General features: G+C 44.6%; 1 protein-coding gene across 2 annotated transcripts in view; it reads left to right on the plus strand.

The window, feature by feature from the left end:
• The window catches only part of LOC134355368 (plexin-A2-like), a 560952-nt gene that overhangs the window by 438426 nt on the left and 96210 nt on the right, over positions 1 to 26316 (plus strand). For both annotated transcript variants that reach the window (XM_063065148.1, XM_063065149.1), the window contains exons 14-16: positions 3573 to 3690; positions 8131 to 8267; positions 24604 to 24771. In XM_063065148.1, coding sequence (XP_062921218.1) covers positions 3573 to 3690; positions 8131 to 8267; positions 24604 to 24771 — 423 coding nt within the window. The remainder of the gene's footprint in view (positions 1 to 3572; positions 3691 to 8130; positions 8268 to 24603; positions 24772 to 26316) is intronic.

Here is a 26316-nt window from a genome sequence, read left to right on the forward strand (position 1 = left end):
TTTCTCCCTCTGTCCCTCTGACTATACCCCTTGCCCATCCTCTGGGTTTTTCTTCTCTCCCCCTTTTCCTTCTCCCTAGGCCTCCTGTCCCATGATCCTCTCATATCCCTTTTGCCAATCACCTGTCCAGCTCTTGGCTCCATCCCTCCCCCTCTTGTCTTCTCCCATAATTTCGGATCTCCCCTTCTCCCTGTCAAATCTCTTACTAGCTCTTCCTTCAGTTAGTCCTGACGAAGGGTCTCGGCCCGAAACGTCGACTGTACCTCTTCCTGGAGATGCTGCCTGGCCTGCTGCGTTCACCAGCAACTTTGATGTGTGTTGTAGTGCCTTACAGAGGTCACTTCTCTTCCAACATTATACCAAAGCCTACACTGTGACTGGAAGAGGAAGCAATGTAACATCAGTATTTCAAGGCAGATGTTGTAAGTGGAAACATGGAGCAGAAGGATTGGAGGGTGGCAAATATTGTTCCATTATCCAAGAAGGATCATGGGGATAATTCTGGGAATTATTGACCGGTGAGTCTTGCGTCAGTGTTGTGCAAACTATTCAGAATCAGAATTATTATCATCAGCATATGTTGTGAAATTCATTAACTTTATGGCAGCAGTTCAATGAAAATACATGAAAAATAAATATAGTGAGAAAATGAATTATAGTAAGTAATTCCATATGTCTATTAAATAGTTAAGTTAAAATAAGTAGTCCAAAAAAAAACAGAAATAAAAGAAGTAGTGAGGTATTGTTCATGGGTTCAATATAACAATTACAGCACAGAAACTGGCCATCTCGGCCCTTCTAGTCTGTGCCGAACTCTTACCCTATCTTATTCCCACCGACCTGCGCTCAGCCCATAACCCTCCATTCCTTTCCTGTCCATATGTCTATCCAATTTAACTTTAAATGACAACATCGAACCTGCCTCAACCACTTCTGCTGGAAGCTCGTTCCCCACAATGTCCATTCAGAGAGCAGATGGCGGAGGGGAAGAAGCTGATCCTGAATCACTGAATATGTGGGTGGAGAGGATTCGCAGAGACTGGGTTTACGAGCATTTGGAGAAGCACAGGCTGATTAATGATGCCTTTGTGAGGGGCAGGTCATGCTTCAAGAGCCTGCTTGAGGACATGAGTAAACAATCTGAAGAAGGCAGAGTGTTGGATGTGGCCAGTAAGGCATCTGACCAAGTTCCCCATGGTAAGCTCTTCCAGAAAGTCAGGAGGCATGCGATCTATGGAAATTTGGCCGCGTGGATTCAGAAGTGGCTTGTCTACAGAAGGTAGTAGCAGGTGAATTGTATTCCTGGAGACTGGGGACTAGTGGTGTTCCACAGGGATCAGTTCTGGGACCCCTGCTCTTTGTGATTTTTATAAAGGACAAGAACGTGAAGGGTGAGTTAGTAAGTTTGCAGATGAAACAAAGATTATAAAGATAAAGCTTTACTTGTCACATGTATGTCGTAACATGAAATGTAATGCGTAGTTTGCGTCAAATAAAATTAGCAAGGATTGTGCTGGGCAGCCTGTAAGTGTCCCCATGCTTCCAGTGTCAAAGGTTGCAGGTAAATTGGGTTGAGATGGAAAGTGATTCAGCGATAATGAAATGGTGGAGTAGACTCGATGAGCTGAATGGCCTGATGCTGTTCCTATGTCTTATGGTCTTGGATTGATAGTGGAGTAGAATTGTATGGGTGGGCACAACAACACAGCCCAAAAGGCCTGTACTGTGCTGTACTCTTTTATGTTCTACAGGGGTTCCCAACACCATTAATGGTAGGGGTCCATGGCATCAAACATTTTGGGAACCCCTGTTCCGCAGAAGCAGAACGTACTGTCCACAGGACTTCCCACTAAACTGCTCCACATTCAATACGGATCACAGCTCATCACTCCTTGCCCTCAGTGCGCTCTCTGCAACAGGACGTACACATGCGGCCTCTACAACGCGTCCAAAAGCTGCCTCAATACAATGTTAATGAGACTGTGCTTTAAGACAGTTTCCATTTGAGTGCATAATCCCTGAAAAAGCTGTTTCAGCGGATGTTATAGAAGCACAATGCCGCAGTGATTTCAGAGTTGGCTAAAAGTTCCATTATTTTCTCATCACAGGCCAGTGCCAGCAAAGTGTGAAAATTAACAACTACTAAACATTCCTTAATTCTGTTCCATTAGATTCAAAGCCTTTGCTCGTTCATTGCCAAAACATAACACAGCGTGTTAGTAAGTTTGAAAATGGCACGGAAATTGGCAGAGTTGTGGATGCCGAGGAAGATTGTCAAAGGATAGAGTAAGATATAGATCAGCTGAAAATGTGGGAGGAGGTATAGCAGATGTAGCTTACTTTGGACAAGTATGGTGTGCTGTACTTTGGAAGATCAAATGTATGGGAAAAATACGCAGTTAATGGCGTGGTATGAGCGTTAACATACAGAAACTTGAGATGCAAATCCATAGCTCCTGAAAAGTGGCAACACAAGTAGATTGGAGAGCATAACATCTATTAGCCTTCATTGACTGAAGCAAGCCTCAGACTAAAAGTATATTCCTTTAGAGCAGAGATGAGGAGGAATTTCTTTAGCCAGAGGGGTGGTGAATCTGTGGAATTTGTTGCCACAGGCAGCTGTGGAGGACAAGTCATAGGGTCTATTTAAGGCAGAGGTTGACAGATTCTTGATTGCTCAGGGCAGGAAGGGATAAGGGCTGAAGGCAGGAGATTGGGACTGAGGAGAAAAATTGATGAAATGGCAGAGTAGGCTCGATGGGCCAAATGGCATAATTCTGCTACTATGTCCCATGGACTTACGATCTTATTTAGATGAACAAATTTGCAGAGAAATCACAGACTATATCAAGACGGTGATTTTAACTTTCTACATGGAGGCCAAGTCATCGGGTATATTTAAAGTGGTGGATGATAGGTTCTTGAGTAGTAAGAGCATCAAAGGTTATGGGGAGAGGGCAGGAGAAAGGGGTAAAGAGGGCTGATAAATGAGCCATGCCGTGGGCAAATGGCCTATTCTGCTCCAATGTCTTCTGGCCTTCTGGTCTTGATTTCAAAGCATTAAAGCAATTCATTTGAGTGTGGTTCTATACACACCATTGTGACTCAGTCTCATCATCTGCTACCGAAGTGATTGGTGCAAGAAGAGGGAGGTATATTTGAATGTCACAGCTCTTTCATCCAGTCTAATGTTGTTCTTTTGCGTGATCTGATGAAATATTACACAATGTGAAGGACATTGTGGCTGTGGCAGTAAATTGCTTTGTACCACACCCACCGTCTCCCAGAGTTAAATCTCAATATTGTATTCTCATGTTATCTTTTTACCCCTTGTAATTGAAATTCACTACATGCTGCTTGCTGTAGGGGACAATTTGTTCGTGGTGCAGGCTTTGACAGCAGCTTAATCTGTCGCACTCTCTGCCAAGGAGCATTCATTTATTTCAGTAGAAAATGTCAGTGTAAAATTAGAAAACAGCCTTAACAGCAGATGCACACACAAGCACTGGGAGGTGACATATGTTCTAGTTCTGTGTTCTTAATGTGTTCTCGTTCTGCATTTTCTTTGACAGAATTGTGTGTGAAATGGGGGAAGCAAGGCTCCTCAAGGAATCGGGTCCCGTCCAGCTGTGCGTTGGCGAGTGTGAGCCAAGATTCATGACGGAGTCGGTGCAACAGTACACCTTTGTGGTGAGTTAGCCCAGTGACAGAGAGGCCCAGGGAATTTCTTCCACGCAACCCAGCACCGAAACCGAGGAAGACAGATGAGTGTTTCAGCTCTCATACACAATGCATAATGTACTCTTGGAATTCGAAAACTCAACATAACCTGCAGTTGTAGAAATGGGAACTTAAAACCAGAAATGCTGAGAACACCCTGCAGGTCAGGCAACATTTGGGGAGAGAGGAACAGAGTTCACGTGTCAGTCTGGACTCACTTGTTTTCTCTCTCAGATTAGGTGCAGAGTCTTCAACCTGAAACATTAATTCTGTTTCTCTCCTCACAGATGCTACTTGTCCTACTGAGTGTTTGCAGCATTTTATTTCCTGTTCGTATTTCCTTTTCCAGCATCAGCAGATTTTTCTGTGATTGTCCTGACTAAAATTGTTGTGGGGGTTTGTTGCAGAACACCACCGGGTTCGCGGGTATCTGTGGGAAGGTAACTTAGTGTCCCTACCTAGTCTGCGACACACTCTGCAATGGAGAGTTGCCAGCAACTTCCATGTCTGAAAAACTGAATAAATTGAAAACAACTCTTCTGTTCCTTTCTGTCTGTTTCCCATGGATTTTCTTGGTCCCTGTCACCTTCTGTGTGTGTGTGTGTGTGTGTGTGTGTGTGTGTGTGTGTGTGTGTATATATATACACATGTATATATGTGTACATGTGTACACGTATGTGTCAGATGTATGTGCATGCATGTGTACGTCGACCATCGATTTCCCTCCATAGATGAAGCATCTGCAGAATAAGGCCATCTTTGATCTGCTGATGGCTCCCGGCATTCTCTGAACATAGCCACTCTGCAGTTAATCTGAACTCTGCAGCTTTTGGATGTCAAATAACTTGGATATTCCTCCCAAATCCCATACTGGGATGTTCATACAACTATGATCTCTGTAGGGCTGGGAAGACTGTGATTTGCCTCAGTGAAAGTTTGGTCTAAAAGCTACATGCTTTTCTGAATGCATTGTGAAGTTTTGTTGGGTGGATGTTGGCAGAAGATATCCAGTGTGACGGGTTTGGCCATTCTAAGTGTCTGGTCTGACTGAAGTGTGCAGACATCTTAGCTTCTAATGAACACTGAAGAAATATTTTCCAAATGTCTGCCACAAGTAATTTCTACAAGTCTTTGGCACCATGGCTATATTAAATAAATATTGCAAAAAGACAGCAAAAAATATCAATGACATTCATGGGCTGGTTCATTGATAGTGGAGGGGAAGAAGCTGTTCCTAAAACACTGAGTACATGTCTTTATGAATTGGTAGTTTATTTTCACTTCAAAAAGTGACATTGAGGAAAGCCAGGTGATCTCTCTTCTCCCAATTCTTTTACTTTGATTCTCCAAGTGTCTTCATAACATCTCCTTCCACCCTACTCATCAAAGGACCTCAGTTTCTTCAAAGATTTAAGGAAGTACATATATTATCAAAGTCTGTATGCAGTATACAAACCTGAGATTCGTCTTCTCATAGACAGCCGCCAAACATAGAAAATGGTGGAACCCATTCAAAGAAAAACATCAAACTCTCAATGTGCAAAAACAAAGAACAAATTGGGCAAATGACAAAAAAAAGTGAAAACCACAGAATATAAAAAAATCAAACCACAGAGTCATCAAAAGAGCCCAGACATATTCAGTTCAGTTCAATCTAGCGCTGTGTTGTTCATCGATCGCAGGCTGCAGAGCCAGACCACCCCGATCAAAATCACCCCAAATAGTAACAAAAAGGAGCGACCAGAAACCAGAAACACATCCTAACATAAACTACAGAGTCCAGTCCACAAACCATGTTGATTAAACCTTGCCCAAGACCCAGGATCCCGGCACCATCCTCCAGCAGCAAAGCGTTAGAGGGAGAGAGAGAGAGATAATTCAAACACAGACCAGGAGCAGCAGGCGAGACGGAGAGAAGGACCCACTTGCCTTCTACTCTCGTCCTAGTTGATTTCAATCTTCCTCGATGCTTAATCAGTGAGATTGGTGAGAAAAGAGTCCATCATGGGCTCACGCCTCTCCACCCACACATTCAGTGATTCAGGATCAGCTCCTTCCCCTCCGCCATCCGATCTCTGAATGGACATTGAATCCATGAACACTACCTCACTACCCCACCTCCAGGCTTCTAGACCTCGAGGCCGCACAGTTCACTTGTAACCTCCCCAAACCTCTTCGGAGATAGCAAAGCACCAGGTCGCTCAAGTGTCCAAAAACACAACACCAAAATGTGAATCACAGGTTCCAATGGTTGCGGAATCACATTTGAAAGAAAAGGAAGAAGAAGAGGAAGGAAAAGAAATAGTTCATGAACTGTCTGAATGATGTCGCCCTTGGTCCCATTGTTTGCTGGCAGCATCTTTTGGTAGAATTGGAAAGAGTGGGTGATTTCAGCCTGGTAAAGTCAACATGGTCTTGTTCAAATTAAAAATATTCACATTGCCAATGTAAATCCAAATAACTGCAGATTTGGAAATCTGAATTTAAAGCAGAAAATGTTTGAAATGGTTAGCAGGTTGGAGTTGACATTTCAGATTGAAGAGCCAGGACTGGAAGGGGAGGACAGAAGCTTGTGAAAGTGGAGGACAGGGTAACGGTGACCATGTAAACAGAGTGATCTGCTCAGTGAGAGAACAGAAGTAGTTAGAGAGGGAGAATGTAGACGGGGGATGTGGGAGTTGTGAGATACGGAGCAGGAAGAGGTGCTTCGGGCTTATCACGCTCTCCACTTCCAGAGAGAGAGAAACCAAGGAAATGAGGAAGGACCAAGCTGAGCCAATATCACTGACAGGCGACTGATACAGACAGAAATCCAGTCGCCTGGACTTGTAGAGTTCAGTAGCCAGCCCTGAAGGCTGCCCTGTTCCTGGACTGAAGATGAGGTGCGGTTCCTTGAGCTTGTGAGGACAGGAGGTCACACGTGGGACTGGGATTGGGTATTTTTACTGCAGAGATGAGTAGAAATTTCTTCAGCCAGAAGGTAGTGAATCTATGGAATTCTTTGCCACTAAGGACTGTGAAGGTAAAGTCATTAGTTATATTTAAAGCAGAGATCTTGATTAGTAAGGGTGTCCAAGGATACAGGGAAAGGCAGGAGAATGTGGGAGAGAGGGATAATAAATCAGCCACAATAGAATGGCGGAGCAGACAATGGGCTGAATGGCCTGCTTCTGCTTTTATGTTTTATGGTCTTATGGTCTTGTGAATAATGTGGAAGCAACAGGAAGCTGAAGATCACCTCTGGAGAATGTACTGGGGAGTCTTCAGAGTGGTCACCTAATCACCTAAAGGAGAATCTCATTAAGGCTCAGGAGTTTGCAAGAGGGTGATGTTTACGTGTTAGGATTCTCCAGTGTATACATGTGAGTCCCCAGAATGATCATCTAAATCACTTGCTCTTCACGGATTGGGTCATCACCCTCTTCCAACCTGCTGAACCTTAACGAGATTCTTTCCTCTCCATCCCAGTTCTGACAAAAGACCATTGACCTGAATTTGTCCCCATTTCTCCTCCCCCATATGCATCCCCACCTGTGGTGTATTTCAGGAATTTTCTGTTTTCATAATTTTATTTTTATTTTCTTTTTTACTGAGATCCAGTGTGGAGTAGGACCATCCAGCCCCTCGAGCCATGCTGCCCAAAAATCCCCCAATTTAATGTTAGTCTAATCACGGGACAATTCATAATGACCAATTAACTTACGAACAAGTCCGTCTTTGGACTGTGGGAGGAAACCGGATCACCCAGAGGAAACCCACTCGGTCACGGGGAGAACGTACAATCTCCTTACAGGCAGCAGCGGGAAGTGAACCCAGGTCAACTGCACTGTAAAATGTTGTGTTGACTACTATGCTACCATGCTGTCCCTAATCACATCACTTTTGGGTAAAATGCAATCATTTGGGGACCTCATGGACGAGCGAACACGTTCTTTTAAACCACTGTACATCAGAGACTATTTTGTTATTTCTACGTTCAACGAGGGTTTAGATTCACTCTGTCTCAGCTGCTCAGGGCACTTATGGAAATTTGTTTATTGGTTTTCATTATTCAAAGAGACAGTGCTTTTAGGAAGCATTCCTGAACCAACTCTGTACCATAGAACAGAATCTATTCAAACTGCGATGCCTGCCAGTGAATGTTAACTGGATGAAAAAGAGGGCAAGTGATTGAAGGTATTCTTTTCAAGCCTTCAAAGAGATGTAGATTCCACTTATCACCCTGGGGATGAACAGAGAAGCAAAGTTAATAAATGTAAGCTGGTGAACTTTGATTATGTTATCATCTAAGTGATTTATCCTGCAAAGGAACTGCTTATAGTATCAGTTGGGTCAAACTTGAGAAGTAATTTCATCTTTAATCAGCCTTTATCTGTCCTTCTCCTCTGTTTTCTCTCCTCCCTTCTACAGAAGCCATCTTTGCGGGACCTGAGCCCCAGTCGAGGTCCAGAGTCTGGGGGGACAATGGTGACAATCACTGGCAAACACCTTGGTGCTGGCAGCTCTGTCAACGTGATGTTTGGGAACCAGACCTGCGAGTTTTACAGGTGAGGGGATGAGGGAAGTCTGGTCCACAGGAGCTGGCACCTCTCACTGCATTGGCTTGATCTGCCCTGGTATGCCCAGTGAATCAGAGTCAGAATCAGATTTATTATCACTGTAGGTCGTGAAATGCGTGTGAGGTTTTATTTAGGTACTGATTGAACTAAGCTGTAATTGGAAGTTTGTCCAAAGGTTCAACGTACCCAGCACCAATCTATCTGACGATCTGCTGTGGAAGTGGCTGGGAACTCTTCCTCCTCTATTTCTCTCAGTCCAAAGCAGAAAATTCACCATCAAGATGAGCTTCCACCACAGAGCTGTATCATCGCCAGGGAGGCCCATCCTTAATGTCTCCCGATAGTCTCCATCTCAGCAAACTGCCATCTATTCTCCTATGTATGAAGGGTCCCCATCTGAAACTGTCCCTTCCACAGATAATGCCTGAGCTCTTTAACTTCTCCAGCAGTTTGCCAATTGCTACCTCAGCTCATCCGAAAGCCTTGTCTGTATGTCTGTTAAGCTTTAGCTTGTACCCTTCCTCCATGCTCCTGACATTGATATCTCCGACATGAATGTCCTGGGCTGTGCTGCCCTTCTCTACCCTTTGGTTTCTTGAACTCAAAGGCTTCACGTTCAATAAGGTCTGAACTTTCAGAATCTCACCCTACAATCCAGATTCTGGCTATTGCCCGTAAAGCAGATGAAAGGACTTGGGAGTCTTTGTGCTGGATTCCCTAAAGGTTAATTTGCAGTTTGTGTCTGTGGTGAGAAAAGCAAATGCAATGTTAGCATTCATTTCAAGAGGATTAGAATATAAAAGCAAGGATGTAATGATGAGGATTTACAAAGCACTAGAGAGGCCGCACTTGGAGTATTGTGAGCAGTTTAGGGCCCCTTATCTCAGAAAGGACTTGCCAACATTGGAGAGGGTTCAGAAGGGGTTCACAAAAATGATTTCAGGATTGAACAGCTTGCCACATGAGAAGCATTTGATGGCACTGGGCCTCCACTCACTGGAGTTCAGAAGAATGAAGAGTGATCTCATTGAAACATATTGAATGGTGAAAGCTCTTGACAGAGTGGCTATGGAGGGAATGTTTCTTATGATGGGAGAGTCTCAGACCAGAGGACACAGCCTCAGAATAGAGGTGCGTCCTTTTAGAACAGAGATGAGGAGGAATTTCTTTAGCCAGAGGGTGGTGAATCCATAGACTTCATTGCCACAGGAAGCTGTGGAGGTTGTCCTTATGAATATTTAAGGAAGAAGTTGATAGATGCTTCATTGGTCAAGCCCTGAAGGAATATGGGGAGAAAGCAGGAGATTGAGGCTGAGAGGAAGGAATAACCGATCAGCCATGATGAAATAGTAGCAAACCCGAAAGACCAAAGCGCCTAATTCTGCTCCTATATCTTAATTAGTGGACATTTGTGTTGTCTAGAAATGCCACAAATGACATCAACCAACGTGAATTGGTGTTTAAAGATTTTAAGATTATATGTGCAAATTTCTGCTGCTTGGACTAGAAACACTGTCTTTGAGGGTAGGTTGAGTGAGCTAGGGCTTTTCGCTTTGGAGCAAAGAAGAATGAAAGGTGACTTGATAAAGGTGTACAAGGTGAGAAGAGTCAAAGATTGAGTGGACTGGCAGAGACTGTTCCCCACGGTGGAAATGGCTAATACAAGAGGGCACAATTTTAAGGTGATTGGGAGAAAGTATGGGGGGGGGGGTGATTTCAGAGGTAGATTTTTTTACACAGAGTGGTGGGTGTATGGAACAACTTTCCGGGGTGGTGGTAGAGGCAGATACATTAGGGACATTTAAGAAACTCTTAGGAAGGTGGATAATAGAAAAATGGAGGGTTATGTGTGAGGGAATGGTTAGTTTGATGTTGCTAATGCAAGTGACCTATTTTACTGCATGCTTTGATGTAATAGCCCCAAGAGGACCATAACCTTGTCTCAGGGTTTTGGAGGCTTGCGTGCCTCAATGACCCGGAGAGCCATGTTGGCTGGAGTTGGCCTTGTGCTTTAGCTCTTGGAAGGGTCACCCATGCCAAACAGGTCAAAGGGTGGAGGCCAGACTAAGAATGGTCCACCTGTCCTGCTGGTTTGGGGATTCAGCTCAGGGCTAACAACCCCGACTGGTCAAAAAACAATTGTTACAGAAACAGCAATGAAGAATACTTTTCTAAAGACGTAGATTGAGGACCTTTATTGCAGCCTAAACACCAGCAGTGTACTAGGTAGTAAGTTTAATGTAATAAGTAAGATTGAATCTTAAGTCTTGATCTTCGAGTAGTTAAAGGTCAGCAGAACATTTTGGGCCGAATGGCCTGTATTGTGCTGTAATGTTCCATGTTTTAAATCACCCTGCGATTTATGATCATCTTTTGGGAGCAAACTTATGCTGAACAATCTGTAGTGAAAGTCAGTCAGCAAGATAAAGGGATCTCCACACTTCCTATTAGTCCAACTCTAGATTAAAACATTAGTCACCAGAAGATAGGTTAATGTAATCTTCAGTGATGTGAATCAGTGTAAGGCTTTGACTTGAGCTTGCTAGCTCTGATCTTCCAGATTTATTCCACTCTGAGTGTTGATAAAGCTGTGCACCAGCAGAGAGTATGGAACCTCCACTTGGACTCAGTCCAGGGACAAGGTCAGAAGGCACTGGACTGACAGATGACAAGGGAAGTTCAAAGGGACATTAGAAGATAATGTGAGTCTGCCAAATTCTGCAAATGGCATTCAGCAGTGGGAACTGGAGGTGAACCAACATGGTTTAAGACCAGAAGGCATGAGCAGAATTAGGCTATTCAGTCCCTCAAGTGTGCTCCACTATTCCATCTTGAATTTATTAACCCTCTCAACCCCATTCTCCTGCCTTCTCCCCATAACCTTGATGCCCTGACTAATCAAGAACCTATCAACCACTGCTTTAAATATACCCAGACCTGGCCTCCACAGCCGTCTGTGGCAGTGAATTCCACAGATTCACCACCCTCTGACTAAAGAAATTCCTTCTGTTCTAAAGGGACATCCTTCTACTCGGATGCTAAAGACCTGTTGTGGTGGTGGACAAACTCCAGTGGGTCCAGGTTCTTGCTTACGCAAGAACTGATTGTGGCCGTGACCAACTCCTCAAAGCATTTCATCACAGTAGATGTGAGTGGCTCTGGGTGATGGTTGTTGAGGCATCTCACCCTGCTCTTCTTGGACACTGGTATGATTGGCACCCTTTTGACAGCAGCAGTGAGAGGCTGAAGATGTCGTTGAATGCTCTAACCAGCTGGTTGGCACAGGTTTTCGTTACCCTGACAGGCGCACTGATAGATCTGATGACTTGCGAGGGTTCACCGTCTTGAAGAATGTTTGGATATCAGCTTCCAAGACAGAAATCACGAGATCACCACTGCTTTGTGGACTCACACGGGTGTAGAGTTATTCTCCCTTTCAAAGCATGCATAAAAAGGCGTTGAGCGCGTTGGGGAGTGAAACATCACAGCCATTTATGCTGCTAGGTTTCACCTTGTGGGAAGTAATGACATTCAAACTCTACCACAGCTGTTAGGCATCTAATTCCATCTCTAGCTTTACCCGACATTGCCTTTTCGCTCTCATAACAGCCTCTGTAGGTCGTACCTGGACCTCTTGTAGGAATGATAATTAACATAATAATTAAGTATTTATCTCTCTATAAAAATGAGCAAGCCAGCAGGTTCAGAATAAATGTATTTCAGGCTGCTGAAAGAAGCAAGAAGGGAAACTGTGTGAAAGGACATGGAGAAAGTTGTCCTTCATTAAGTGAGGCATAAAATATAAACGTGAGCAGGATTAGATTGAACTGTTTGCAGCATTAATTACTCTGCAGCTTGAAGACTGCGACAGTTCATCACATTATAGATGTGGGGGGTGCAGATGGGACGCTGCCAGGACCTGGGTATTGTAGCAAGGAGGAATAATTGAATGGTTTTGGGAGTGTTTCCTTGGGGAGAGAAGAGACTGTTGTGCATTGAGGTGAATACAATTATGTGGAATCTCGAAAGATTAAATAAGAATCGGTCCAAAGCTAATGGCCACCAATTGTAAATGAATACACATTAGGAGTAGGTGTAAGCCACTTGGCCTTCTCAAGCCTGCTGTACCAGCCAATAAAAATGTGACTGATCTGATTGTCACAGCCATACAGGCCCTTCAGCCCATCCTGTCCTGCTGACCATCAAGTAACTGTATGAAATTCGGTATCCCATTCACCTGAGGTCACCTTCCTCCCACTCATTTATCCAGAACCTGCTCACTACTGCTATGGGTAAAGACCCTGCGTCCTCCACACCCCGCCGGCCCCCCCCCCCGACCGTGGCTCTCTGTCAGAACGATCCCACCTGAGCTGGTGCCTCCTTTATTTAACTATTCAAGGTTCCAATCTCTTCCATCCCAATGATCCTAATTACACCCATATAATCCAAGTCGCTGGCAGTGTGATAGTGTTACACTAGCTGCTAACCCTACTGCCCACCCCTTTTTCTAAAGTGATCCACTGTCCACGCCCCTCACAGTCTAACGTGTTTCATTAACTCCCCCCGTGGTCTCCTCAGCTCTGTTGGCTGCCAGCCCAGCATTGGCAATTAGCTTGCAGTTGAGGTACATCCTCAGTCTGCAGTTGTTGGTGTTTCTCTCTGGAGGTGCCCACGTTTATATAGGCCCCCCCCCGTTCGCTTGCCTCAGTCCTGATTGGCTACCCCTTCAGTTGACCTCTGAATTCTATTGGCTCGCATTTCTTTGGCTCTTCGAGGTTCATAGGTGGTGTCTATTTTGATAAGTAATAGCCTGCTGATTGCAGACCAGAGGGGAGGGGGGAAAGCAGATATTCAGCTGGAGATCGGTTAGGGCTGCAAAGCCAGAGAGGTGGAAACTCCCATCCCAGTTCAAAGTCAAAGTAAAATTTATTACCGAAGTCCGTATATGTTACCATATACCACCTTGATTCACTTTTTTGCAGGGATTTACAGGAAAATAACGAAATATATTAAAACTTACAACAGAATTAAAGAAATGTGGTAGCATAGAATACTCACAGGTTAAGCATGGATTCAAAGGGCAGTGGCCTACAGGGCCAGTGCTAGTGGATGGATTTAGCTGGGAACATACAACTAGCACAGTCAAGTCAAGTCAAGTTTATTGTCATTTCAACCATAACTGCTGGTACAGTACACAGTAAAAATGAAACAACGTTCCTCCAGGACCATGGTGCTACATGAAACAACACAAAACTACACCAGACTATGTGAGACAGCACAAGGCTACACTAGACAACGTAAAACAACATAAACACTACACTAGACTACAGACCTGTACAGGACTACATAAAGTGCACAAAACAGTGCAGGGCAGTGCAATAATTAATAAACAAGACAATAGGCAGAGTAGAGGACAAATTACAATATGGGGCTGAATGTCCTGTGTTGTAGATATTTGATAGATGTCCCTCTGTCCCAGTGAGTCAGTCAGTTCATGGGCTTTTCCTACTTCAACCACAACCTCCCCCACTTTTTCAACAACGCACAACCTGCTGGCGGGACTCAGCAGGTCGAGCAGCATCCGTGGGAGGAAAAGAATTGTCGATGATCCGGTTGAGAGCCTGCATCGGGGCCCCTCTCAGGCCCTGTGGCTCGATTTGGGGTGTCACGCGTAGCCTAGAGGTTAGTGTAACACAATTATAGCGCCAGCACCCAGCATCTGTCTGTCAGCAGTTTGCACGTCCTCCTCATAACCGCGCGGTGTTCCTCTCACATTCCAAATGTGTACGGGTTAGGGCTAGTAAGCTGTGCGGATGATATGTTGGTGTAGGAAACTTGGCAAAACTTGTAGGTTGCCCCCAACATTTATTTATTGAGATACAGCACAGAACCGACCCTTCCTTCCCTTCGAGCCACGCCGACCAGCTATCCCCTGATTTAATCACTGGACAATTTACAATGACCAATTAACCTCACGCTTGGTTGTTGATGTGAACTCTGCATTTCACTGTATGTTTCGATGTACAGGTGGCAAATGAAGTTCATCTTCTTTAAATGGCACTTTGAAGCATAATTCTGCATGGGACCAGATAAAACAGTTGATAGTTATTTCCGAATCTCGATTCCAATGCAGATATTTACTTCATCAGCCGCTGCTCTCCAGATCGGAATGAAAGTTTCAGAAAGCTTTAACCATCACTCTAAGTGCCTGCCAACTGATAAAACAGAAGATCTCAGGTGGAAAAGATGCAATGAAAGGAAGATTTAAACAGAATTATGAAAGTATTTAGTCAGTTTAACTTAATGTCAGTCAGAATGTGACACTGCAGTGTGAGCATTTAAGTAAAGCTCAGTCTTTCAGTAAGGTTATGTTTACCTTAAATGACTTTCTTTTAGAAAGGCCTACAGTACAGCAGATTCCACCACTGACTTGCATGTCCATAACATTTTACAGAGCCAGTCGTTAGGGTTTAATTCCCGCCGCTGTCTGTAAGGAGTTTGTATGCTCTCCCCTGTATCCGTGTGGGTGCTCCCATTTCCTCCTGCATTCCAAAGACATACAGTTTGTAAAGTTGAGGGCATGCTATGTTGGTGCCAGAAGTGTGGCAACATTTGCGGCAAATCCTTGTCCTGTGTTGGTTGTGGATGCAAAACGATGCACTACATTGAACGTTTCAATGTACGTGTGACAACTAAAGTTAATTTCTCTCTCCACTGGCCTAGCTCCAGTGAAGGCAGGTGTAGAGTCACTCCACAGTTTGTCCATGGATCAATTAAAATTCCCAAACAAGATGAATTAGTGCGATTTAAACCCCGTACCCTGACTGGGTCGTTGGAGACGCACTGAGCTTTAGTATTCCAAGCTGACCTCCGATGGCGGACCATCTTCCTGTGGACCTCTCTCTGGTGCTCCTCCTCCTTCCCTTTTTTCCATGGTCTCCTCTCCATCAGATTCCTTCCTCTTCAGCCCCTTACCCCTTTCATCAAACCTCTCCCAGCTTTCTACTTCATCCCCCCCGACCTCCACCCATCTCTCTTCCCCCTCACCCAGTCTCACCTATCATCTGCCACCTTGTCCTCCTTCCCCTCATCCCACCTTCTCATTCTATCTTCTTCCCCCTTTCTCGTCCAGGTGAAGAGTCTCAAACAGAAATATCGACTGTTTATTCCTCCCCATAGTTGCTGCCCGACCTGCTGAGTTCCTCCAGCATTTTGTGTGTGTTGCTCTGGATTTCCAGCATCTGCAGAGTCTCTTGTGTTTACCATCTTCCTGTGAGCTGGAGGTACATAGTCGCACAGCTGAGGATGCTCTCTGGTAGGTGGGGTATGTCTGTTTCCATGGCTGCGTGAGGTCAGAGTTCCTGCTGCAGTGTTGTAGGAAGATTGAGCTAAGGTATGGTGAGGCAAGATCACAGGGTCTAATGACCTTCTCCTGCTCTGACTGCTCTTTGGGGAAGCTCTACATAAAACAATCTGAGAGGATATTTGGCATCATGTCCCCATTAACTCCAACCAATTTTTATCGATGCTCCATCAAAAGCATTCTGTGTAGACGCACCATGGCTTAGTATGGCAGCTGCTCTGCATGTAGCCACAGGAAACTGCAGGGAGATGTGGACACAGCTCAGCTCGTCGTGGACTCTGTCTACGCTTCTCACTCTCTCAGTAAAGTAGCCAGCATTATCAAAGACCCCACCTACCCCAAACTCTCTTCTCCCCTCTCCCATTCTGCAGAAGATAGAAAAGCCTCAAAGCCTGCCCCTCCAGGCTCAAGGGAAGCTTTTATCCAGATCAGCAGACTCTTGAACAAACCTCTTATACAATAAGTTGGATTCTTGGCCTCACCATCTCCTTCCTTATGATCTTGGACTTTATCATTTATCTGCACTGCATTTTTCCGTAGCGTTTACACCAGTGGTCCCCAACCTCCGGGCCGCAGACCGATACATTGCCGCAAAGAATACAGGGGTGCAGCGGTAGTTGGAACGCACCCAGCACGTCTTTAAGACAAAAGCCGAAATAGACAAGCTAATGAATGGCGATTGCCGATTGCGTCACCTCTGATCTGGGCCAACATTTACGTGTTGGGCGGTACCTAGCTCTTCCTTCAGTTAGTCCTGATGAAGGGTCTCGGCCCGAAACGTCGACTGTACCTCTTCCTATAGATGCTGCCTGGCCTGCTGCGTTCACCAGCAACTTTGATGTGTGTTGTTACCTAATTAATTAGCTTGTTTATTTCGGCTTTTTTCTTAAAGATGTGCTGGGTGCATTCCGACTACCACTACACCACTGCATTCTTCATGGCAATGTATCGGTCTGCGGCCCGGAGGCTGGGGACCACTGGTTTACACTTTATTCTGCATGATTATTGTTTTATCTTATTCTAGCTCAATGCATTGTGTAATGATCTGATCTGTATGTAAGACTAGCTTTGCACTGTATCTTGGTACATGAGACAATATTAGACCAATTCCAAGTTCAATGTCATGGACATTGGGAGGGAATCACATGGAGGATGTGGGAATGGCAGCAAACTGTTGTGGGAATACTAACTGGGCGTATGGACTACAGATGGAGATGGTCATCCTGTTCAGCACCAGGCCAGTGATACTGTTCTCAACACATCAATGAGACTGGAAATGTTAGGTTTTATCAGGAACTGTGGAATTGTTGGGAAAGACTACAGCTGAAGGGGTTGGGAGGAGAACCTACCCAAATTGTTCATGGGTTAGGAGCAGGGTCTGCTTCCCATAAACCATAAGATAGAGCAGAACTAGGCCATTCAGCCCATCTACCTTGCTGTGCCATCCAATAATGACTGTTTCTTTAATCCAGTTCTCCCACCTCCTCCCTGCAACCCTTAAGCCTCTCACCAATCAAGAACCTATCTGTCTCTACCTGAAATACATCCAATGACTTGACCTCCACGGACATAGAAGCGGAATTATACCATTCAGTCCATTGAGTCTTTTCCGCTATTTGATCATAGCTGATCCATTTCCCTCTCAGCGCCATTCTCTCACCTTCTCATAACCTTTCACGCCCTGAATAATCAAGAACATATCAACCGCCCTATTAAATCCACCCAATGACCTGGCCTTCACAGCTGCCTGTGGCAATGAATTCCACAGATTCACCACCCTCTGGCTAAAGAAATTCCTCCTCATCTCTGTTATGAATGGACGTTCCTCTATTCTTGGCTGTGCCCGCTGGTTCTAGACTCCCCTACTGATAAAGACATCCTCTCCATGTCCATTCTATCCGGGCTCTACAGTATTCAGTAGGTTTCTCTGAGACCTCCCCAGGACTATCACCACCACCCAACCAAACCTAGAATCAGACTGGGAATGGGTATTGGAATCACTTACCTTCAGGGTGCTTTCCAGTATCTGCAGTGAATGTTTGTATATAATTTTTAATCCCATTTACAACCCAGGCCACTACTTTCAAATGTCCAACATAACTTGGTATCACCAGTTCTTTGGGTACCACCGATACAATTGTTATGGACAATTTGAAAGACAAAAGGACTTGAACTGTGCTCTCCAGATGCATCCAGTCATTAGAGTGAGACATCACAAGTTCAGTTAAACCTTGTGATTCAATTACAGCTTTCAAGACCTCCTTTGCCTACTGCTGCCCAGTGTTCATTGCCATCAGCTGATCGATGTTGACTTTGGATGTATCCCAGTCTTTTCCCTGCACTCTGATTGTCCCAGGGGGCTATTACATTTTCTGTGGCATTGCAACATTTACAGTAACCTTTTGGAAGCTGCATTTCTATGTATTAACTTCTAAGTGAATTGCATTTTCTCTGTGGTAAATTATTGTAAAAGTTAGAGCATCCAAAGTGGAAAATTGCAAATCCTGTTCTGTGGTGGATGAGCAGAAACATGTCGGCCCAGGGCCTCCTCTTCTGCCAAGAGGAGGCCACACGCGGGTGCAGAAGCCGCACTTTATATTCTGTCTGAGTAGCCTCCAATCTGATGGCATGAATATCGAATTCTCCTTCCAGTAAAGAAATCCCTCCTGCTCCCCTCTTCCTCTATCCCTCAATCTAGCTCTTACCTCTTCTCATCTGCCTATCGCCTCCCTCCGGATCCCCTCCTCCTTCCCTTCTCCCATGGTCCACTCTTCCCCCTATTAGATTCCTTCTTCACCAGCCCTTTATCTTTCCCACCCATCTGGCTTCAGCTATCACCGTCCAGCTATTCGCCTTCCCCTCTCCCCCACCCTTTTATTCTGGCGTCTTCCCCAGTCCTTTCCAGTCCCAAAGAAGGGTCTCAGCCTGAGACATCGACTCCTGATTCGTTTCCATAGATGCCGACTGACACGCTGAGCTCCCCCAGCATTTTGTGTTTCTGAGAGTTTGCAGAGTTTGGAAACACTGTGGTGAAGAAAGCTCTGCACTTGATGTGTTTATCGCCTCGTAGTTGAAGAGATGCTTTGCTGGTGGAAGGGGAAATGAGGGATTTCATTTCTTTGCCGAATATCAAAGCTGTTGAACTGAAAACGGCATGCACCCATTTTTTTGACCGACAGGATTTATTGAGGAAAGATTGGGCACAGTTCAGTTTGTTTGTCAATAGGCTCTTCCCATAGAACTGATCTGTATTCCATTAGAAACAATGCAGTTTGATTTCTGGCTGGATGCCACAGTCTGGAATGGTTTAATGAGATCTACACTAATTACAGCCTTCTATTTCCAGCCTCTTCAGATGAACACAGTTGAACAGAATAGAATTACTTGAAATGAGTTCTGACAGTCTAATAATAATCTCCGAAGCTAATTACAGGAGGATTTAGTGTACGCCAGAGAGGCGGTGGGGCCTGTGCGGTCTGACCCACCCCAGAGAAACAGTGTCAACCATCTCAGCCACTTTGTCGCACTTCCCACTTTGCAGATGGCCTTTCTCCGTGGAGCATTGTGTTGGACTAGGCCATCACCACTGCAAGGCCTTTGACAAAGCCCTGCATAACGGTTAGATCGCATGGGGAACAGGGAGCGAGATTGGGTTGGATTTATAATTGGCCCGATGGTAGGAAGCAGGGCCTGATGGTGGAAGGGAACAAAGAACTAGAGGGCATAGGTTTGAAATGAGAGTGGAAGGATTTGAAAGGGGCAGCTTCTTCACACAGAGGGTGGTGAGTATATGGAACAAGCTGCCAGAGGAAATGGTTCAGGCAGGTACAATAATGACATTTAAGAGGCATTTAAATGCGTACTTGGACAGGAGCAGGGATTCCCAACCTGGGGTCCACAAATCCCTTGGTTAAAACCGGGGTCCATGGCATAAAAAAGTTCAGGAACCCCTGGTTTGGAGGGATACAGACCAAAGCTGGGCAAATGGGTCTTGCTTGGGTAGGTACCTTATTCGTCATGGTCCAGTTGAACCAAAGATGCCATTTGTGTTCAGATGTGGTGACCTTGAATGTTGTGAGATTTTCCTATCCTCCATTTGTCGGCAGCCTCATGAATGTGCTAGCAACAGATCTCATCAATTGCCGTATACTAGTAACATCACTTGTACAGAAGGAAGTGTCTGACTTATAATGACTGACAGGTTATTGTTTGATTGTTTACAAAGCTAGGATGAAGAGTTAATGTCTTTGAAAGAGAATTGCATCTTTTTCTGGTTTACTGAAATATTCCTGCATTGAGGTGTGTGATGCATGTACTTACTGCCTGTTACACTGCTGGTGTTTAGAACAACAATGAAGGTCTTCATATCTGGAATTCCTTCATCATGTCTGTAGTTTCTTCTTAGTTTTCACTACTGTCAGTCATGCAAGTCTCAGGAATATCATCACACTCAGATGTAGAAGAATTGTTCATTACTGTTTCCGTGACAAATTGCTTTTTTCCAGTCAGGGTTGTTAGCTCTGAGCTGAACCTACAAATCTGGAGGAGCAGTGGACCACTCTCAGTCTGGCCTCTAACTTTTGACCTCTATTGACCAAGAGCCAAAGCATAAAGCCCTGACTCCTGCCAACATAGCTCTCTGGGTCATTGAGGCAAGCAAGCCTCCAGGCCATGACAAGGGTGTGGTCTTCATGGAGGATGTGACACCCTGACCCTGTGATAATCAGGTCATCTGTAAAAGATTTCAAAATTCGCAGCCTGCACCCAGAAACCAGGGAACTGGCTTTGGGACCACACCAGATATTCAAGCTGGTCCTAGCAGCCTGTTATATAGCAGAAGGGAAGGATGCCAATTTAAACGACAAAGGCCCTGTGTCAGTCAGGGCCGGAGTGTCTCCTGGCTTCTCGCCCTCTGGACATTGCACCTCTCCCAGCTGTGTTTGTGTAGGATCAAAATATTGGCCTCATCTGTCCCCAGTCCCCATCTCCCCCAAATCTCTCCCATCCATCTTCAATGCTCCTACCCATCTCCAGCTCCCCCAGTCCTTCCACCCTATCCATTCTCTAGCTTCAGCCATTCTGAGATTCCATCTTGGAAAAACTTTTCTTGATTGCCTGATCAGATTTATAAGTGACTTTCTTATATTTACACGAGACTTCTAGTCCTTGTCCTTCCAATGGAGCTATCTTTACCAAAACTTCACAGTTCTCTGGAACTATTCCAGAATCTAGTAACTCTAGAAAGATTACTACTAATGCCTCCACAATCTCATCAGCTAGTTCTTCAGAGCCCTGAGGGCTAGTCCATCTGGTCCAGGTGATTTATCTATCTTCAGACCTTTCAGCTTCCCAAGCACCTTCACCTTAGTAATTGCAACAACACTCACTTCTGCCCCTAACTCTCACAAATTTCTGGCATATTGCTGGTCTCTTTCATATTGAAGACTGACACAAAATATTGATTAAGTGCATCTGCCATTTCTTAGCCCTCATCACTACCTCTCCAGTGTCATTTTGCAGCAGTCCAATATCCACTCTCGCCTCTCTTTTACTCTTCATATATCTGACAAAACTTTTGGTATTCTCTCTTATATTATTGGCTAGCTTACTTTAATATTTCATTTTTTCTCTCCTTATGACTTTTTTAGATGCCTTCTTTTGTTTTTTAAATTGTCCTCCAGTCTTCCAAATTCCCATTAATTTTTGCTCTCTGTATGCCCTCTCTTCAGCTTTTATGTTGGTTTTGAATTCCCTTGTCAGCCACCATTGAGGCATCCAGCCTTTAATATACTCTTCATCTGTGGGATGTATCTATCCTTCCCCTTCTGAATTGCCCCGAGAAACTCCAGCCATTGATATTCTGTCATCATCCCTGCTAGTATCCCCTTCCAATCAACTTTGGTCAGCTCTTCTCTCATGCCTCTGTAATTCCCTTTATTCCACTGTAATACTGATACATCTGACTTTATCTTCTCCTTCTCAAACTACAGGGTGAACTCGACATATTATGATCTCAGGCCCCTGAGGGTTCCTTTACCGTAATCTCCCTAATCAAATCCAGTTAATTACACAACACCCAATCCAGAATTGTCTTTCCCCAGTGGGCTCAACCACAAGCTGCTCTAAAAAGCAATCTTATATACATTCAAAAAATTCCCTCTCTTAGGATCCAGCACAAACCTAATTGTCCCAATCTACCTGCATATTGAAATCCCCCATGATTATCGTAACATTGCAGTTTTACATGCCTTTTCGATTTCCCATTCTAATTTATATCCTACATTTTGGCTACTGTTCGGAGGCCTGTAGATAACTCCCATCAGGGTCTTTGTACCTTTGCAGTTTCTTAACTCTACCCTCAAGGATTCTACATCTTCAAACCCTGTTCACTTCTTTCTAAGGGTTTGATTTCATTTTTTACCAACCGAGCCACCCACCTCTTCCTCCTCCTACCTGTCCTTTCACTGGCTCACTCTGGAGATGCCTTGGTCTTGTCTTTCGCTCTGTGTTAGTGGTAAATTTATCATCTATTCTAATTGTGACACAGGCTGTAGTTTGATTGAATCAGCCACAATGCTACTTCAAATGTTATATTAGTTCCAACAAAGCCTTCTGCACATAGTAAGTGGTTTACTTATTTGTGACAAATACCAACATTACCATAGCTGACACAATGCTGGACATGAAATATACTGAGTCCATTTCAAACTGCTGAGCATAATCAAATCATGCCATCAAATGTAGTCTTGGCTGTTCTTGATTTAAGAACAAGTATAATTGCGCTATTAAAGTTTTTATTTTAATGTTGCCTTGATTTGTCACTATAATGCTTCCAAGTAATTTGTGAAATAAGTCCTGATTTGGGTTGAAGGATTATCTTGGACATACCTAATCTTGTTACGGTAAAGAGCTTTTGGGAATGTAAGCTTATTACCGCTGTGAGAACCGTAACCGTTGTCACTGTGATATTAACAATGGCCAATATTGTGGTGCCAAAAGACAGATAAATCAGGGAGGATAGAAAATTATCTTTGACTTGGTAAAAGAGGAAATAATTTCCCAGGGACTGCCTTCAAGAGGAAGTGGCCTCTGTCCTTGAACAAACTCCCACACATTTATTCATTTCTTGAGACACGGAGCAGAACAGGCCCTTCTGCCCCTTCGAGTCGTGCTGCCCAGCAACCCACCTATTTAACCCTAACCTAAACCCAATCATCGGGCAATTTACAATGACCTATTAACCCACCAGCCGGTACGCCTTTGGACTGTGGCATGAAACCGGAGCACCCGAAGGAAACACACGCGGTCATTAGGAGAACGTACAAACTCCTTACGATCAGTGGCAGGGATTGAAACCGGGTCACCTGCACTGTAAAGTAGTGAGCTAACCACTATGCTACACTCACAGTAACAGGTCCCAACAGCTCATCAAGCACATGCCGGCCAATCACACCCATGCGACCAACTACCCTACTAACCCGTACGTCTTTGGCCTGGGGGAGGAAACCAAAGCATCTGGTGGTCACAGGGAGAACATATCCCTTCCAGGGAGAATAAAGCCCTCACAGACAGCAGGGGGAATTGAACCTATGTCAGTGTTATACTAACCACTGTATTACTGTGTTGCCCTTCAATTTTGCAATGAGCATCGTCCAATTTCAGTACGGTTTTGACTATTAGAATTGGAGTACAAACATCGGCTGGTGATCCACACATAAAACTTCCTTTCTGCATTGATTTGTTGATCAACGTTGAGTGACAGAAGCCAGGAGACTTCAGTCAGTGCATTGAGTGAAGCCGGGAGACTTCAGTGGGTGAGGAGGTTGGGGAAGGGGGGATCCCATGCTCCGGGCGCTCTGGAGGCTGTTGCTTGTCAGAAGCCAGTGTGACAATGAGACGAGATCTTCATCTGTTGCTCTTCACACTTTCCCTCCTGCTGTCACAAAGCAAGTTTAGATTTGCTGCCGGATTCATGGGAGAAGCTACTTCTAGATCTGTGTGAGCTGTGTACCGTGCCAGCTCCAGCTCAAGCTCATCTCGAGATCTGTATCACTCTGATGAACCCACGATTTTTTATTCTCTCAGAGTGTGCAATATCCACCAAAGATATACACTTACAACATTACACTGATAGCCCCTGCTAGAACCTATGAACGGCAAGGAAGTCCACGTCCCACAATCCATGTGCTACTTGGCATTGTCCTGTTGCAGATGTGAGCCATTGAAGCATGGTGTGGAGGTCCATGCACAACCTGCTGATACCTCCACCGAAGACATCTTTAAAACAAGGTGCCCCAAGCAGGCTGCATCCATTTCAAACACCCTGGTCACCCAGGGTATGCCCTCTTCTCATTGCCACCATCAGGAGATGCAGGGGGGCTGAAGACAAGCACTCGCCGTTTTAGGAACAGCATCTTCCCTTCCGCCATCAGATTTCTGAACGGTCCATGACCATGAACACTGCCTTCGCACAATTTATTTATTTTTTAATATGTTTTTATGTTAACGAATAGTGATTTTATGTACTTTACTGTACCGCTGCGACAACTTTCATGACAGATGTTGGTCACAGAACGGCGCAGTACCATAGTGGTGAGCGAAACACTTGGAGCACCAGTAATCGGTGATGGGGGGTTCAATTGCCGCCACTGTCTGCAAGGAGTTTATACATTCTTTCCGTGACCATATAGGTTTCATCTGGGTGCTCTGGATTCCTCCCTCACGTATGGTTAGAGTTAATCAGTTGTGGGTATGCTATGTTGGGGCCGGAAGCGTGGCAACACTTGCAAGCTATCCCTGGCGTATCCTCAGTCTCTGTCGGTCGTTAACGCAGATGGCTCATTTCCCTCTATGCCTCGATGTACATGTGACAAATAAAGCTACTCTTTAAATCTGATGATACCTGATTCTGTTTGGACGCCGAGGAGAATTGTAACTGAACTTTGTCTGCTTGTTTCCCAGGCGTTCTGCGTCTGAGATTGTCTGCGTCTCTGCTCCGTCTCTACACGGGCCTGGCGTTGTCCGTGTTTCAGTGAGTGTTGATCGCGCACAGCTGGACGACAGTCTGCAGTTTGAATTTATTGATGATCCCACTGTTCTGAGGATTGAACCAGAGTGGAGTATTGCCAGGTACATGACCTTGTGACACATAAATTTCACGTTACATGAATGTTTAAAATCCATTCGTGCCACAACAGATTTCTGGGCAGACAATGGAACTATGAACACCACCTCACAATTTTTGTTCTCTTTTTGCACTATTTATTTAATCTTTAATATATTCATTATTATAATTTCTAGTAATTTTTTTAAGTACAGTGGATTTCCGTTATCAGGACCACAAGTTCTGGCCCTAATAAGCTGCTGCCCCAGTTAACTGAAGTTCCATGGAAGTAGTTAAAAGATATAAAAAAGACCAAGTACCATTTAACTGAGTAACAAACTACATATTTAAATGAAATACAGAACTAATTAGAACGCTACCAATGTTGTTACAGTACTATAAAACTGTATTAGTTTCCTAAAACTGTATTAGTTTCCTAATAGTTATCGATGGAGGAATTTCAACAGGGTATGCTGCAGTGTTCTTTTGATTGACTGCAAATGAACAAGATCAGCGCAGACACCTAGTGCAGATAATGGACTGCCTTCATTGGCTTCCTGCATGAAGCAGTGTCAAAAATTACTGCTTTTTAATTTGTCGCTAATCAGCCCAATTGAAAAGGCATAACACAAGCACCCAGAACTGATGCTATTTAAAAGCTCTTCACTGTTGGCACAGTGTGGTATCCAACGGCAACACAAGTCTACGTGACCGACGCTGGTTCGAAACTGTTTGCCAAAAATCTCTTGTCCCGATCAAGTGGCATAGTGTCCCAAATAAACAAAGGGAATCATGGCTATTTTCTCAATGAAATTTGGTTCTTTAAGAGCTGTCCCAAATAAGGGCTGTCCTAATTCACCGAATGCCCAATTAACAAGAATCCAAATGTGTTGCATGGTACCACCTCTGCAATACAACAGACTTCACAGTATATGTCGATAATAATGAACATGATTCTGATTCCAAACAGGTTCAACTCAAGGAAGTATTTACATTTCGAGGTGGTTTTGCAAGCTGAAGCAGATAGATGTTTGACATCTACTCCACAAGACAGACACAGTATTTTAGCTATCAACCTCCACCCACTGCCTTAGAAAATGGATCTAAGAATGCTAGCTGGACCTCCATATTGGCATCATTATCATCACCATTATGTGTTGTGCCATATGACATGGGTGATCATGGCCTTTCTTTGACCCTGTTTGTTCTTGGCAATTTTTTCCACAGAAGTGGTTTGCTATTGCCTTCTTCTGGGCAGTGTCTTTACAAGATGGGTGACCCCAGCCATTGTCAATACTCTTTAGAGATTGTCTGCCTGGCATCAGTGGTCGCATCACCAGGACTTGTGATATGCAGCAGCTGCTCGTACGACCATCCACCACCTGATCCCATGGTTTCACGCGACCCTGATCGGGGGTTAAGCAGGTGCTACACCTTGCCCAAGGGTGACCTGCTGACTGGTGGAAGGAAGGAGCACCTTACACCTCCTTCGGTAGAGATCTCCACCCCACCACTCAAGTAAAGTCTACCAGTTTGAAATATGGCCTACCACCCCCAGTTTCATAAGGGCA

This window comes from Mobula hypostoma, chromosome 13 (assembly GCF_963921235.1).
Source record: "Mobula hypostoma chromosome 13, sMobHyp1.1, whole genome shotgun sequence".
Classification (NCBI taxonomy): Eukaryota; Metazoa; Chordata; class Chondrichthyes; order Myliobatiformes; family Myliobatidae; genus Mobula; species Mobula hypostoma.